This window comes from Camelus dromedarius, chromosome 16, assembly GCF_036321535.1.
Source record: "Camelus dromedarius isolate mCamDro1 chromosome 16, mCamDro1.pat, whole genome shotgun sequence".
NCBI classification, from domain to species: Eukaryota; Metazoa; Chordata; class Mammalia; order Artiodactyla; family Camelidae; genus Camelus; species Camelus dromedarius.
The window spans coordinates 15,369,968-15,386,682 of NC_087451.1; the positions used below are offsets into that span (position 1 = coordinate 15,369,968).

Below are 16,715 nucleotides of genomic sequence, written 5' to 3' on the forward strand. Positions count from 1 at the left end.
TTAAATTTCATTCATTACATTAGTATAATACCTCATCTCAGCATCTACAGTTTTAACAAAGGCTTGAAAAGTTTTTTGTTCAGAAACAGATGCCGGTCTGACAGAAACACATTTGAAAATATTCTTTTTCTGGTCATAGTTTCCAACACACCTATGAACTCGGTCTCTAATCAGTCTTGGAAGTTCACGATCCTGTTTTTTAAAAAATAAATATCGATAAAGTTATTTATGACTTTATTTGAATTTCAATTTTTTAAAACTAATATCATCAACTAAATATGAATCACCCCAGAGTGCTGTAATTCCCTTACCTAATTTAGAGCCCCAGTGTTGACAAGATCATAATAGCTAGGGAGAAATGCGTGCCCTCCACAGAAGAAAGCCCTTCACACTTGGGTAGGGCTTCTTAAAAGGCAGTGAGCTGCTTAAAAAAAAAAGGAATATTCCCAATATAATGGCACATGAATATTCATTTCTATTAGACTGTCAGTTTCAATAGATGGCAGACTAGGTAGTTCAGACCAACTTTCCCACTAAAAACAACTAGAATAGCTAGATGGAATATTTATTTTAAAATCTCCTCAGAGAGATACCAAAGGCAGTGAGGAATTACAGAGACCCCCATCTGGGAGAGGAGAGCAGTCCAGAATGGGGCCTGATATCTGGGGAGGCTTTCCCTGCTGAGGTATCTGCCAATTATAGTCAAGGCATTTTGAGAGTGTAAGAAACTGAGCAGAGCTTCTGCCAGGCTCATATGGCTAGGAGAAAAAAAATGGAGACCAAAGCCCCTCAAAGAAAAGAGATTCTGATAATCACACCACGTCCACCCCAGGCTTAGAGTTGGGAGACTCAGAAGTGCTATGCACTAATGAGATTAGTAAATCAGAAAAAGACCAGCCAGCTCCAAATCCTCTCAGTCATGAATAAAATTAAAGTATTCTGGGATTGCTCTCACTAAGCAGTCATAAAAAGCACAATAAGTATCAGGGAAAATGTTGGTGATTACTAAAAGGACTATACTATGGTAAAGGTTTTCCGTTTCTCAAAAGCCACTCTTAAGACTGAAAAAGCAAACCATGGAGTATGAGAAGATATTTGCAATACACATAATAGACAAAGAACTTGTACCCAGAATAGTTTTCTCAAAAACTCCTATAAGTCAATAAGGAAAAGACAAATAATTCAATAGAAAAAAATTATCAGAGGCCTGAACAGATTTTTCAAAAGAAGATATCTAAGTGGCCAGTAAACATCAAAAGTGCTGAACCTTGTCAGTCACCAGAGTTGGAGAGAAATGAGATAGCAGTACACTTACTCACTAGAATGACTAAAATAAAAAAGACTGACAGTACCAAATGTTGATAAGAATGCAGAGAAGGTACAACTCTCCTACACTGATTGTGAGTATGTCAACTGGTAAAACCCTTTGGAAAATTCTTTGGCAATAATTACCATATTAAAACATATACATGCACTATGATCCTGCATTTTTTATATTTACTTCTAGGTATATACCCAACAGAAAGGCATCCATGTGCACAAGAGACATATAGAAGAATGTTCACAGAGCATTATTCATAATAAAAAATCAAGAAACAACCAAGAGGCCCACCAACAGCAGAACAGAAAACTAAATTGTGACATATTTATACAGCAGAATATTGTACATAGAAATATATAAATAAATGAATTATAGCTAGAGTGATGACTCTTGTAAACACTGTGTTGACTAAAAGAAACCAGACATAAAAGAAGACATTTCATATGATACTACTTATATGTAAGTTCAAAAATAGGCAGAATTAATTGATGATATTAAAGTCATGATAATGGTTAATATTAGGCAAGAAATAGGAGGTAATGAATTGGAAGAGGCACAGAGACGTACAGGGTGACAGCAATGTTCTATTTTTATCCTTGGTAATGTTCACTTTGTGATACTCCATAGAATTGTACAGTTATGATTTGTGCACTTTTCTGTACATGTTATACTTCAATAAAAAAGTTTTTTAAAAAAACTTAGACTAGAGAAAAAAGTAAAATAATAAAATAAAAAATAAACATTCAAGATATTATAGAAATTAATAACATGACATTACTACTTCTGGATCATCTGTTATGTGTCAGTTGCTATACATTCATGTTTTATCATCTAATCTCCAAACCAGATTTTCAAAGCAGGAATTAGTCTCTGCATTTGACAGATTAAAAAAACTGATGCTCAGAAAGTTTAAGCAGCTCACTCAAGATCATAAAGGTAATAATAAGCGATGGAGTACAAACTGGAATCCCAGTGTGATTTCAGAATTAACGTCAAACTCTTTTACAAAGTATGGAAGTCTTATAAAGTCTCCAGCCTCCTTTGTCACCCCCAGCTTCGTTACCAAGCCTCTTTGCTACGTTCCAGCCCACTCACTCCGCCTTCTCTCAAGTTCAGAAGTACTACCCTTACCTCCCTCACTTACTAACTCTGTACTCTGGTAATTATAAACTACTTGCAGTTTCTTGAACAATCTGGGCTCTATCTGAGCTTCATGCCTTTGCATGTGCTGCTCCTTCACTGAAGAATGCATTCCTCCCACCTCCTCCCCTGGTCCCAACACTTTGGCTTAATTTATTAGGCCTTAAGTATCTAAGATAAAATAGGTTAATGCATTCTTAAAAAACCTTACAGTGATCTGACCACCCTTCCTATCTACTTCTATAGCATTCTGCACACACCTCTGTCATATCATTTGTCATACCACAGTGTAACATTTATGTATCTTGTCTTTCTCCTGAGATTATAAACTCTTTGGGAGAGTCATTTACCATTTATATTCCACTTTGTATCCCTTGCAACTAGCACAGGGTAGGCTCTCCATATAAGTTGAACAAATAAACAACTTTAATATCAGAACTAAAACCAAACAAAATGTTGAAAGTACTACTAAATTGTTAACAGAATTTTTACTACAGTGGAATTATAGCTTGCATTTGTATGGTTTTGTTGGCATAAGCTTTGCAAAGAACTCTTAAAAAAATACTCACTATTTCATAAAATACACAAGGCAGAATATTCTTCCCATCTCTCATAAGAAAAGTCTTTGAACAATATGGGCCAGGTGTAACAGCTGAATCGAGAACAGCTAAACAAAATTGAAACAGAGGGGAAAAAAATCAGTGCTGGTAAAAAGCAAATAAAATTTAACAAAGAGAAATTGATATTTAAATAACTATTCCCACACCAATCTCTCAATAATAAGAAACCATTTTAAGAGAGAAAGATATTCCCTTTTTTAAGTTTTTAAAATTTGGGGGGGGGGTTAATTAGGTTTGTTATTTATTTTTATTTTATTTATTTTTTAATGGAGGCACTGGGGATTGAACCCAGGACCTCATGCATGCTACGCACACGCCCTGGCACTCAGATATACCTCTCCCTCCAAAAGGGAAAGATATTTCTGAAACTGTTTTATTCTAAGGAAAACAAAATTTCTGGCCCTCTCCAACTTAGGATCAGTTGATTTGCCAAAGTTTATACAATTGACAATAGTTGGCCATCTGAAGCTTTTCTCTTACAATGTGTTCTACAAAGTAGTTAAAACCTCAGACAAGTCTACTACATTACAACAAATAAAATAGTCATGTATAACAGATAAACATCATAATTTAATGAAAAAATTGAAACAGAATCAGAAGTCATGCAATGGAGTCTCAATTCTGCAATTTACTAAGCTGAGCAAACTGTTTAACCTCTTTCAAATCCGCTTCATCTATAAAATTCAAATGATAATTCATGTTTATCTCAAGAAATTATTATCAAATGAGAGTATTATTCATTCCTTTCCATCTATTATGTACTGATAGTGAACATTTGTTATTTTGAGGTCAGCCTCTATTTCCCCTCATGATATCTAGATTTTCCTTTAGGAAATCTCTCCTATGCCATACTTAGCCATATGATCTGGATGGGATTTGTCCCACTCCCAGACCCAGGAGTGACATAAGATTGATGTAAGCCAATCACCATATCCCCTTCCCCAGCTACAGAGTTCAGCGTTGCAGTGATGGGCTTGTTATGCAGTTAGAAATAATGATATGCAAGAGGTCATTTGCTAGTTTCTGGGAAAGAGCAAGCAGAAGAAAAAATCGAAGAATGTGACAGTGTGGTATATGGAAAAATGTGTGGTATAGAGAACTTTGACAATCATCTTAATACCATAAAAGTCAGAAACTACTGGAGAGACCACAACTGGGGTCTCATGATCAAGTCAACACTGTTACAGAACAGAAAGATGGCTAAATCTCAAAAACATAATACTGGATGAAAATGCAAACTCTATATTGTAAAACACATAAAAAAGTAATTAAATAAATATAAATTTATGAAATCAAATGTATATAGTAAAATTATAAAAACATGTAAAGATACTACAGTGATTATCTCCAGAGGAGAAAAACAGATACAGCTTTCAAGGATGTCTATAAAACAGGTATGTGGCTATTTATTATATTCTCTAGATTTTTCTGCATGTTTAGAATATTTCATAATTTAAATTACTTTAAATATTTTATTTAAACTGTGGAAAGAAGTATGTTTTGAATCTCCACTTCCTGTTTGTCTCTTCATTTGAAGTAAAATCAAATTCCAGACACATTCTGTAAAACTCTCCTCCCTTTTAAATATTAATTTAGAAAACAGATTAATTGTAGGGTGTTTACGCATATCAGTAAAGGACTCTTCACAAATGTTCTTTCAGAATATTTACTATAATTTAATTTATATATAAAATTACTACTGGATTTAGTGTAACAGAGCAGAAAGAACACTCTATTGAGAATAAGGAGACTTGGGTTTTAGATCTGCCTGTGCTGCTAACTAGCTTTGTGATTTCAGTCAAGTCTATTTTAATTATTTGCCCCATTTTTTCACCTACATCAAAGGTTAGGTTAGATTACTTGAAAGAATCCTTCTAGTTTTGACATTATGAATCAGAAGAGTACTACCATGAATAACCAAACATGTCTTAAGTCACATAAATCAGTGACAGACCCAGGAACTGAAGAAAATCGTAATAAACCATAATCTCCTTCTGCAAAAATTTTATTTTTCTTTAAGATCCTCTAGGTATTCCTATTAACATACAAAACTATTTTCTAAATGGTATTACTGAAGTATTTTTGAAGTGCTACACCCACCTAATATTTCAAAAAGAAGTACGGTTTTCTGTGCATGCTCACGCCAGTACTTCATGCTTTCAATAACTGCAGATATAATTCTTAAAGAATTATCTTTTTCTTTAAACTTTAACTGATACAATGAAGTTTCCTTTTGAAAAAATAAAAACATAGCATTAGAAAAACCTGTCATTTTTTTCATCATACTCATTCACTTTCTATGTAAAGATTCTAAGTCCTTATACTACACAAATATGTGGGTAAAACAATTTACCTCAGATGGCTTATATGGAAAATACTTTTTTCTTATTAAGAAAAAACTGCTTACAGATGTATAGGCATAATCAACACAGGGTACTTAAGCACTCAAAGACCAACAACAGTAAGAAATTGTTACCACTCCAAGGCTGAAAGGACAAGCGGAGGAAATAAAATGATCAAGCTTGTGAAAGCTGGACTCATGGAGGGCTATATCATGCAGGGACACAGCTGCCGCCTGTGACACAGCATTTAATTAGGGAGGGAATGGGAAAATCCAACCTCTCTCCCTACCCTTTGATGTCCTGCCAGTGTCTTCCATTCCTACTGGCTAACCCCTAACAGAAGCCAGCTACGGGATCCCAGGACGATGCACTATGTAGGACCATTCAGCCTTCCAGAACATAGAGAAGGGCAGAGGGTAAAGAATCTATTGGGCCAGGACGTGAGGAAGGGAACTGGGTATTTGTGCTAATCAAGTAACGTAGGCCATGGGAATAATTTCAAATGCTCTTATCTCTGTAACTTTCTAAATATTTCACACATTTTTTATGTAAATACAAAATGTAAATAACTAATATTTAAAAGTTTACCTTCAGGGTGTTTTCTGCTGGAAAATCATCCAACATTGTTTTCTTAGATTGATTTTGTTGAAAATTGGGCTTAAATGCCTGTAATGCACTGTTTTTGTCTAGACTTCTCATTGTGGAGCCAGATATTTTTGATGAATGTGTTTGTGTGAGTACTTTACTTTCTCTTTGGTGAGATAAGTTAGTTGATTCAGATACTCTTAATTGCTTCTGTTGTTGAGCTCCCAAATTCACTGGATAAGAATTTATTCCATTATCTGCCATTTTATTTGTTCTTTTGCACTGAGGCTTAAAATCATTTCTATCCCAAGTTTTAAAACTGGTATTTGTGTTGCCATCTTTGTAGCTGCAATAGTTTTTTAAAAAAAAAAATTAGTAATAGCGTTGTTTCTATATATTTTTCTTAATTAAAAGAAAATTATTAATGAAAATGTGCATTTATATGGTAATTTGTGGTTTATAAACAATTTTGTAACTACTGACTAGTTAGAAATTCCAAATATACCATCACAACAACCCTACAATACATTATACTCTCTTTTCAAGTGAGGAAACTGAGCCTTAATGAGGAAGTAACTTGCCCAAGGTCATATAACTAGTTACTGACAATTCAAAACCCAGGGAATCCTAGTCTCCCAACTCAAAGTCCAGTGCCAGAGAGTATATTTTTAAACTGTACAAGCCTTCATATGACAGTGGTTGTCTCAGAGTAGTAAAATTTTGAAAACTTTGCTTCCTTCTTCATACATTTATTTTTTTTTTCATTTTCTACAATGTAAAATTTTCAAAAGTTAAGCTATGGCTTGATATTATAATGTCAGTGATTTTAAGTCACAAGGAAAATACAGGCAAGGTAGATAGCTGTTTGATGAGGAATTCTGTACTTTTACTGTGTAGCTTAAAAGTCCTACTTAGGAGTAGTAGGAAAGCAAATAACAGCTCCTTAAGTTGTAGTAAAATATAAAGAAGTCAGTCAAAAGTTGATATATAGATATTTTAGAACTTTTTAAAAAAATTCATACTGTAATCTTTTAAAATAACTATTGTTATAACATTCTGAAAATAATAAAAGTAACATGTCTAAAAATGGGGAAGACAGCAAATTGTCTGATAAACTCTATTACAGGAGGAGTGAGAATAGAAATGCCTTGGAAATTAGAAGAATGATCTTCTCTGGAAAAGCCAAAATCATCTAGAAAAAGGAAGATGCTGGCGTGGAAAAGCACACTGATACAAAAGAAAAGACAACATGGTAATTATAAAAGAAAGAAACTAAAATTGCCTTCTCCTTCATCAAATGCCTGTGAGGACATGAAAGCCTCTGGTTTCAGAGCATGTAAGCTAACGTTGTCCAGCAATTACCAAGGAGCTTAAAGATCTTAATAGGGCAGAAGTACAACATTCAACTGTGGCCCAGAAGAACTGTAACAAGGATAGGAGTGTCAAGAGGGTGTTCCAGAGGCCAAGTATGAAAGAGAAGACTCCTCATATCTTTGGCCATCCTGAACAAGGTAAAGGGGATGTAAAAGATCCAAAATCTAGTTATATGAATATTGGAGGGGGGGTCCTGCCAGCTCCTTCTATGAATTACTGACTTAAATTATACATTATCTTACATTATTTAATTTTTACAATAGATCCATATAAGAAGAATCGTTGAAAGACATTAGGCGCTGTAAGAGAACAATTATGAGTAAATAAGGGTATTAGGCATTCTAAGTACTAGGGTAAGACTGAGCATTCTATCTGGTTTTCAATTTCTAAATATATTCAATATTTAGATATACTTATTCCTGACTCTTTACCTATTATCAGTTAGATCATTAATGATCCACAGCAAAATCATAAATTCATGGTGATAAATATTGGCAGAAACTTCATTACAGCACAGAGTATTCTTTGAAAACATAATCACTGCCAAAATTACCTACTTTTAGTTTTATATGGCATGTTCTCTTAACTTCTATAGAACATAGTAATATCACTATAGTTATAATTATAGAAATTTTCTAAACGCAATTCTGTCTAAGAAAAGAGAAGAGATTAGAGGAGGAGAGAAGGGAGTAAAGGAGGAGATGGGAAGGAAAAGGAATAGAATAAGAAGAAATCTTAAGTAGACTCACCTCCCACCACTCTTACTTCTTTCAGTATTTGATTGAATAGATTTCAACACAAACTCTTGACTTCTCAGGGGATGAGAAACTGAATATATTTGCCTTTCAAGGAAATATGTCTTATTAACTATTAATAATTTGTTCCCAAATTCATAAATATAAAATATAAAATATACATAGAAGAATAACATCAGTCAGTAACAGACATACAGATTCATTGGTATAAATTTTTCCACATACCCTGTGTTCATTGTTTTCGTTAAAGGAGGCAACTCTGGATTCATAGCTTCCCAGGCCCAATCTCAAAAGATATAAGTAACACAGGTAAGAGTAAGGTAGGTAGCATTTTTTGGAAATAATTCTTTCATATTTATTTAATTTGCAGGGGGGAGGCAGTTGAAAGCTTGAAGGTGAAAAGAACTTAAATATATGGACATGTTCTTCAACAGTACCTTGTTGTGGAATTTATCACAGCCTGCCTTATTACTTTTTTTGAATGTCTTCCCTGTTGTATTTTAAGCAAGGTAATAGTTTAATCTGTATCTCTTCCACAATCAATCCTGGTATAGCACCTTGTGTTTTTCATCAGTTCTTATTCTTACTATGTGTCATACATTCTGATATTCTCTATTCTACTCTACTTTATTCTCTTTTATTTCCTTTTTTAAAAGACTGATTATTTCCCAACCTACTAATGGATCAAGACAAAAATGTGGAAAACAGTGGCCTAGTCCTATTTCTTACCCAATATAAGAATCCTATTATATCTCTGACAGACAGTAATCCTGCTCAGAGCTTGAAGAGTTCAGTACTTCAGGAGGACACACACTTCCCTAAGGAGCAACTCACATTGTTATTTTTCAAGATCATCCATCATTCATGCTACTTATAAAAAGTATTTTAAATAGTGGAGAGTTTTTTAAATGGCAAAAGATGATCAGATAAATGCCTAAATGCATATCCATGTGAATTTTTTATGTTCTCCATAAAAATGAGAATATGAAATTCATACTTCCAATTCCTCAAGTGTGGAAGAAAACAAAATAATTATAGATTTGAAAGTAGGTTAAGGTCTATGGTTACACACTGGATAAAATTAACAATACAAGTATTGACATATAAAGGGACTTTAAAATTCTAGTTCATAAATCCTATTAAAGCTTTTTTAAGTGTGCCCCCAAAGTGCAAATGTATACAACCAGCATGTACCAAGTATATTTCAGAATAGCTGCCTGTCCATGCCTTCTTCCAGAGAGAAGTAAAAAGTAAGCAAACATTAAGACCTCCCAGCACAAACCACCACAGCTAATTGTTTCAGAGATAAGAGGCCTACCCATAAAGCTAAATCAGGATTTCAATGATCTTACTTAAAAATATGAGCTGAAGCAGAGGCTGTCTCTAGAATTTGAATCAAGAGAAACAGAGGGCAGCCAATGATGGGCTCTGAGAACTAGCACTAAAAGGTTATGTTAACAGCCAGCAAGGGCAATTTAGCTCATGTGCTAGTCGAAGCTATAAGGAAGTCAACTGGATGAAGGAGTAAAAAACCAAAAAAATGAAGAAAGGCAAAAATGACATTAGAGAAAAAAGACCACGGCCAAGCAGACAAATTCCTGGCCAAGCAGACCCCTCCTAAGGTCTATTTCCTTCCACCTTTCCCATGTTCCCATTCACACTTATCCCTATTCCTGAAGTAATCTGAGTTTCTCCATTCTTTACCACCAAATGTTTAAGTCACAATACCTACATGTTTTGAAAAAGAAAAAAATCTTTACAATATAGATTACTGCTTCATTAGAACAAAGACTCCATATTTAAGATACTCCATTTAAATGCTGAGACATCCTTGTAGACAAGGAAACTCAAACTACTACACTAGTCTGCTCAGAAAGAGCAAAGTAATCCTTTTAATTGGATAGTGGAAAGAAGAAAAATAATAAAGTTTCTACTTCCATTATAATAAAATAGAAATGGTAGTTTTCTAGAGTCTTATTTCTTATTTTCTGAAAATTTTAACTTATTTTCTTACCTGTTGGTAGAGGAGGGAAATCATAACTGTCAGAAGCAATACTGATACCTGGATCATTTTTAAGTGGATTGGATGTTAATGGCTGTCTATTCCTCTTTTTCTGATTGAACAATGGTACAGGCAAACAGCCTAAATTATATATGTCAATAAATTAGTACATAATAGGCAAATAGTCAGATCTAGTTATAGAATAATTACTAGTATATAATAATACACAACTTGAATTTGTCTACTTCTATACATTAATTTTATATTTACTACAGATATATTTCTATATATTTGGATTTATTTTTACATTCTTAAGATCCCAAATAGGCCTCCTTGCCTCTACAAACTCCTTTCTTGTTTTGTGTTAACACTGCTTTAATTCCTCTTGAGTAATTGCCATCTCCTCCCTCATCCCCCAAACTTTTCCAAATCTACTTTTTGTTTCTGTTACTTTCCTCCTGTGCTTGCTTATCACCGTATCAACTGGAGGGGACCCTTCAAGTACACCAGAGGGAAGGGAGAACCAAAATCTGACCCATGCTTTCCAAAACCCTAACCACTCTCTGGACCATGGGAGCACACCCTTTAAGGCCATGGTTCTCAAACTTTCGTTTGACCAAAATTTATCTGGAATTATGTTTAACATACCAGTTCCTAGACCCCACTCTCATAGATTTTATTTCCATAGATATGCTTTGAAAGCCAAATTGCTGCAGTTTCAACAAGAACTCCAGGTGTCTGTAATGCATATTTTCTGTGAATCATTTTGAGAATGACTTAGAGTAATAATAATGAGTTTAAATGAGAACAGATACTACTCCAAACCCTCCAGATGAAAGACCTGGGATCGCAAGTCTAGTCAAAAGTCAGAATTTATAAACACTAAAGCTAGAAGGGCTCTAAGTGGAAAAAGAGGTCCCACAAGTTTGCACATTGTACAGTGAAAGAACTTAGATAGGGCCCAAGCTTCCTAAGTCTCAGTTCAGAGCTATCTTGCCACTATACCATACTCTAGTTGGTCCATCCGCACTTTCACTACAGGAGAATATAGACTCTGTGATGGCTGTATGATGAAAGGCTGGGAAAACGATGTGGACTCTGGAGTCAAACTGTCTAGGCTTGAAATATAACTTCAAAGCAGGTCTAAATTACAATTTTAAAGTCCAAACGATGGCTATTTCCTTAAACTTATCGTGCCAATATGACATATACTGAGAGGCAGAATAGGATAGTGATCAAAAGAATGGGAGTCAAATTCAAATCCTGGTTCTTCTACTTCATAAATTATTTATTTACCCTCTTTGTGCCTTTGTTTCTCATCTAGAAAGCAAGGATGACAAAAACTCTCTGAGTTAAATAAATGAATACATATCATTAAATGCCCAGAATACAGTATATCCACCATAAATCATAGCTATTATTATCTTCATTCTGCATTATCTTCATTCCCCTGGTTCTCTTCATTCTTGCCCTCTGTCCTTATACTAACTAATAAGCAGGAAAAGCAGAAATGGCACGGGAAGCTGTTAGGAAGACAGAAGTAGCTCTGGAAATATTTTAAACAAGTCACAAATAAAAATTAAAGTATTATTAATTTCTTTATTTTCAGCTTAAAAGCACAGAACAACTCGTGAAGCACATGGGGATTGTAGAAAGAACACAAGAGTAAATCCAGGAAAATCTGATTTTACTTCCACCTAAGCCACTAAGTGTTTTGTCTTGAGTAATTTATTTCCTTTGACCTAAAAAGTAGAGGCTAGACTATATGTTCACTCTTTTTAAAAGTTCCTTCCAAAATGTTGTATCTATATACTAGATAAGGTTTACATGGTATATACAAACTACAGAAAATTTTAAAATAAAAGTCAGTCAATACCTGCTGTACTTCGAGTTGAATTTTCATTTAGGTTTCTCTTCATCTCCTTCAATATCAAAGTCGATAACTCTTTCTTTAGCACTTCAACCTTACAACATGAAGTTATTCGACTAAACCTTCAAGGAGAGAAATTTGTAACTCATGTGCTATCAACGAGAAAACCAAATTCTCAGCCTGGAAATTCCTGAAATTATGGTTGAAAACTATGGTTTCAGACTTAATAGTGTAAACACGCTATAGTCTCTTGCTTTCTGAATAAGAATTTACAACATAACCCATTTTCCCAAATCTGTTGGAAATAAGACCAGTGTGGCTATAACTTGCCTCCTAAACATACGTGGATTTTCACAGAGTCTACGGAATTTATTTCAGAATCAAGGACCCACAATGAGAACAATTCTGGAAAATGGACTACAAATTGGCAAACAAACAAGGCCAGGGAGGAAACACATACAGTTGAAAGCCAATTAAGAATGTGTTCTGTGTCTCACTGTAAAACACTGTGCAGATCATCTGCTTTGGCCATTAGTTTGAGATCCCAGGATTATACAATACCAAAGCCTAAGGCCACACTTAATATGCAGAATAATTGTAATGATAAGTTTCCACAGCTTCTGTAACTTTAACAAGTGAAACAAGATTTTTTCTGTTTTTCCTTTCCTTTTACCACAGAATTTCTGCTGTAATTTTCTCCATGTTTAGTCTCTTATAGTCTAACTCCAGTTAAATTCAGCACTTACCCGTTGTGTGAAAAGCTAAGATCACTTCTGCTCCCAGGTTCACTGCCCCATGAGACAAACACACATGACCACCACTGAGTAATAATGCAAATCATACTGAGGTAAATATCAATTTCTAAATATTGTTTCTAGAAATAAAACTTGGGAATCATGAGGTCAGGGATTTCCTCTGTTTTGTTTCCACGTCTTGGCCTTGATGGATACAGCAGTCTCTTTAGAAAATATTCTTGATGCCATTCTAGGAACCAAAGCAGAGGTCGGGCCACCTTTTCTTAGCCCAGAAACACCAACGCAACTCACATCCTGAACCTAGAGGCGGCTGAGAAGTGTTAGTACGTTTTTGAGTCTCAGGCAAATAAAAATGCCGCATCCTCCCCTGGACCCCTGACCCTGGTGGGGCGGGGACCCTGAGCTGCCCTCTCCGCTTCGGCTTCTGACTGGATCCTAATCGCATTAACACCGGTGGCGGCGTCAGTGTGCAGAAAGTTTGCTCACTGCAAGTTTCTCGAAATAAATCTGACTCTGCCATTCAGCTGTCTCTGATCCTTCCTTTCTCTCCGATTCTAACAAATACACACACACACACACACAGCCCCCCCCCCCCCCCAAGACCGTTGCCTCAGATGGAGGCCACGGGGCCTACTTCAGCCCCTTGTGGGAAAACCTCCAGTCAGGGCTCCTGTTCTCTTCCAAAGATTTCTCCTGACCCCAGGGCTCGAGGCAGGTTAGTAACTAAGGCCTACACAGATTCTTTCCCTTCTTGGCCCTCCTGCCAACCCGACACGCAACTTGAACCCTCAGGTTTCTCGTCTCCGTCAACCGTCGCTCCGTCAGGCCAACAGCAACTGACGCTACCTTCCCGCCTCCGAAAAAGCGCGGGAATCACACCGTACGCATGCGTGCTCCGCCCACGCCTCCGACTGCGCAGGCGCAGGGGCCGCCGACCGGTGAACAGCGAGATGGCGTCGTACCTTCTGTGGACCGAGGGGAAGAGATGCCTGCCCCCTCTCCCTGGCACAGAAACGTGAACGCGCCCATGCGTTCTCACACTGTGAAGTACGGGGCGCAGGGATGGCGCTACCTCTTTGGAGTTTTGCCCAGAGAGGGACAAGCCTGTTCTCGTCACCTGCGGGGCCCTCCCAGACTCCACCCCAGCTTCGTCCGAAAATTGGGCCCAGGGCTAGTCCTCCAACCCCGTTCCCGCGCCCCAAGGTCATTTCTTAGGTTCTAGATATGCATTTGTAAGTGGCTGGTGGCAACCCGGAGTGTGCCTAGAAGAGAATGGCTCAAAGGCCACAGGCCTCAGAGCCAGGTCATGGGGGTCTTGCTTGGTTAGGCTGAGTTTCTGCGTGAGGTCAAGCAGGCGGGGCACTGGAGACATCCGGAGGCCAGGAGAGCTGAGGCCTGGGTTTAGATGCCGGCCCCGCAAAGCCGAGCGCGGTCGGGAGGGCAGGGCCAGTGATGCCGGAGCTCAGGGGAGGGAAAGCACACGCCGCAGAGACCCAGGACCCCGGGGAGGGGAGCAGAGGGGCAGTGACTCTGGGCTCTGGCCCTCAGCCGCTGGACTGACCCTCCATGACCCTTTTACCTCTGGCAAGTTACTTACCCTCTCTAAACGTGCATTTCCTTCCACAGTAAAATAGTAACAATAAAATTGACTTAATCGCCCCAAAGGTATTAAAAGAGAAAATGAACAGTTCTGACAAATAGTAAATGTTCAGTTAATGTTAGCCCTTATTTAATAATAGTAGTTGTCTGGATTCAAGGATCATATTTTGTTGTTACCCTGTCTTCTGACGGTTTGAAGAGGAATAGGAGGAGGGAAGAGGTGCAGAGGGACCCAGAGATGAAGGGAAGGTTGTTAGTAAAGGCCTGAGACTATTAGACCATGAGACATACTGGTAGTTTTGTTGAAGATTAGGTCAAATAAAGGAGAATGTTAGGAGATAGATCAGAGGTGGATTGAGACCAGATAATAGGAGACCTTGAATGCCAAATTAAGGAGTAAGTTTGAAGGACTAAGGTTTTCATTTAATTTGGAAAACACAAAACTTCACACAATAAAATTCTGATAAGATTTGTTAGTCTTCATGGTTCCAGAGAGATTTTTTTTAATGAGCAAAGCTCAGGGAAGCAGATTTTGACCTAATGTATATGTACATACATACATACACACGTACACAATACCCATCTACCCTTCAAAGTAGATTTCTCATTGAAAGAGAAAAACTTTAAACCCACGATGAGCAACATCCTGTGCTAGATCTGTTAGGACTTCAGACATAAGCAGCACGGAGTCTTTGCTAGCAGGTTATAAACTTGTCTATTCAATCTGTATCTTGTTCCAGTTATCGTTTATGTATTTCCATCTGGAAAGTTGGTCAGGATGGATGACAGCAATAGAGGCACAGGAGAAGAAAAAAATGATTAGAGTAGTTTGATTACATGACTGCTGGACAACCCCATTATGTGTGAGACACCTTATGTTTAATATTGGAGAGAAGACATTCTTTATCCCCCAGTCAAACTAATTTGGAGACAACTCCACCTTAAATTTGTCTCCTACAAAATCTGCTGGACAGCCATGACTATGAAAAATTTATTCTCCTTTTGTTTCAAACTACATTATTTTACTAATAAATGAGGCAGCACTCTCCCCAGAAAATATTTGAAGTGCTTAAGTTATTAGGCTTAATTTTTAAGTACTTCAAAACATTAAATATTCAACCTAAGAATGAGATAGTGACAACCAGAGAGGGTCCCACTTTGTATACTATCAGAACTCTCAAAAAAGAACTAGACTAATAAAAACTTGTAGTTTTTGTAGGGCTCAAAAATTTAGTGTGCTTTGGGAAACAGGGAGTTAAAAATCTTTTGGAAGTTAATGTGGTATAAGAGTATGAAAAGCCTCTGTTGCTCTAGTTCTAAGGAAATGCTCGCCTTTTTTTTTCTAATAAAGCTTTCCGCAGAAGACCAACTCTGTACACAATAAACAAGGTAAGTTAGGACAGAATTACTACAATTCATTAACTCTCCAAAAAGTTATTCTTTTTGACGTGTAAGGGAAACTTTATTTATGAATGTTAGATGTGCTTCAAAGTGCTGATGTGTTAACATTCCATAAAACAAGCCTAGAAATGCAAGTCATTTGTGCCAGCTACGAGGACATCGCTGAAGCAGCATTTCCAGCAAGACTAGGGCAAAGAGCAGAACTAACCACAAACTGGCAGAAAAGGGACAACACATAGTCAAGTGTTAATAATTCACCATAGTTACTGCTTTTAAAACCAAAGTAACTAAACAACTATCATCTGTTACATATTTATGCTTGTTTTTGCCATCTCTAAGACTGAAACGTTCAGTGTCTGTGGGTAGGAAAGCAAAGGCTACAGGGGCTTTTTCTGAAGTTAGAACAGTCATTTTAATGTATAAACTTTGATTTTATTATTTTGCTTCCTTTATCTCTGCATTATAATTAAAGGAAGAACATAGGTGTTGGTTTTTTAAATATTTTGAAGTATCCACATTTTATGTTTCCATCATGTGTTTTGTTTGTAAGCTCGTTTGTTTCCTGAGCACACTGAAGTGACTGTTTTTTGTGAATTTGGAAAGAGCAAAATTAGAACTTTGGGGAAAGCCAAAAGTAACAGGGAGCACCCTACTGTTCTGTGAAAAACACTGGACTTAGATTGAGAAAACCTGGATCCCAGGCCTGGTTTTCTTATGGAAGTTCAGAAACTTTGACTGAGTTACTTAAGCTCTTTTTCCTTTACCGCTGCAATGGGGATGTCAATACTTAACCCATCCTATCTTGTAGAGTGGATATATGAATAAGCTGAGATGACATCTGCAGAAAAACATTATAAATTAAACTTCTCTGCAGTTGTAATGAGTTACTCTTGTACCCATTTCAATCTCCCATTACTAGCACATAGTGTTTTCAGAACTTGAACATACTTG

At 36.6% G+C, this 16,715-nt stretch overlaps 1 protein-coding gene across 1 annotated transcript; it reads right to left on the minus strand.

Annotated features, from left to right (window-relative positions):
• On the minus strand, positions 1–12,058 carry LOC105097903 (spermatogenesis-associated protein 22). Its single transcript, XM_031469747.2, has 8 exons — positions 12,016–12,058; positions 10,152–10,280; positions 8,363–8,423; positions 8,132–8,224; positions 6,012–6,354; positions 5,182–5,311; positions 3,031–3,128; positions 1–192 (listed from the first exon to the last, which is right to left on the minus strand). The coding sequence occupies exons 1-8, from the start codon at positions 12,056–12,058 to the stop codon at positions 1–3; spliced, it is 1,089 nt and encodes a 362-aa protein (XP_031325607.2).
• Positions 12,059–16,715: the final 4,657 nt, after the last annotated feature.

Coding starts and splice junctions, on each gene's coding strand:
- LOC105097903 (XM_031469747.2), bottom strand. CDS start 12,058: ATGAAGAGAAACCTAAATGAAAATTCAACTCGAAGTACAGCAG. Junction 8,424..10,151: donor TTTCCCTCCTCTACCAACAG/GTAAGAAAATAA, acceptor ATATCTTTTGAG/ATTGGGCCTGGGAAGCTATG. Junction 5,312..6,011: donor CAGCAGAAAACACCCTGAAG/GTAAACTTTTAA, acceptor TTTTTTCAAAAG/GAAACTTCATTGTATCAGTT.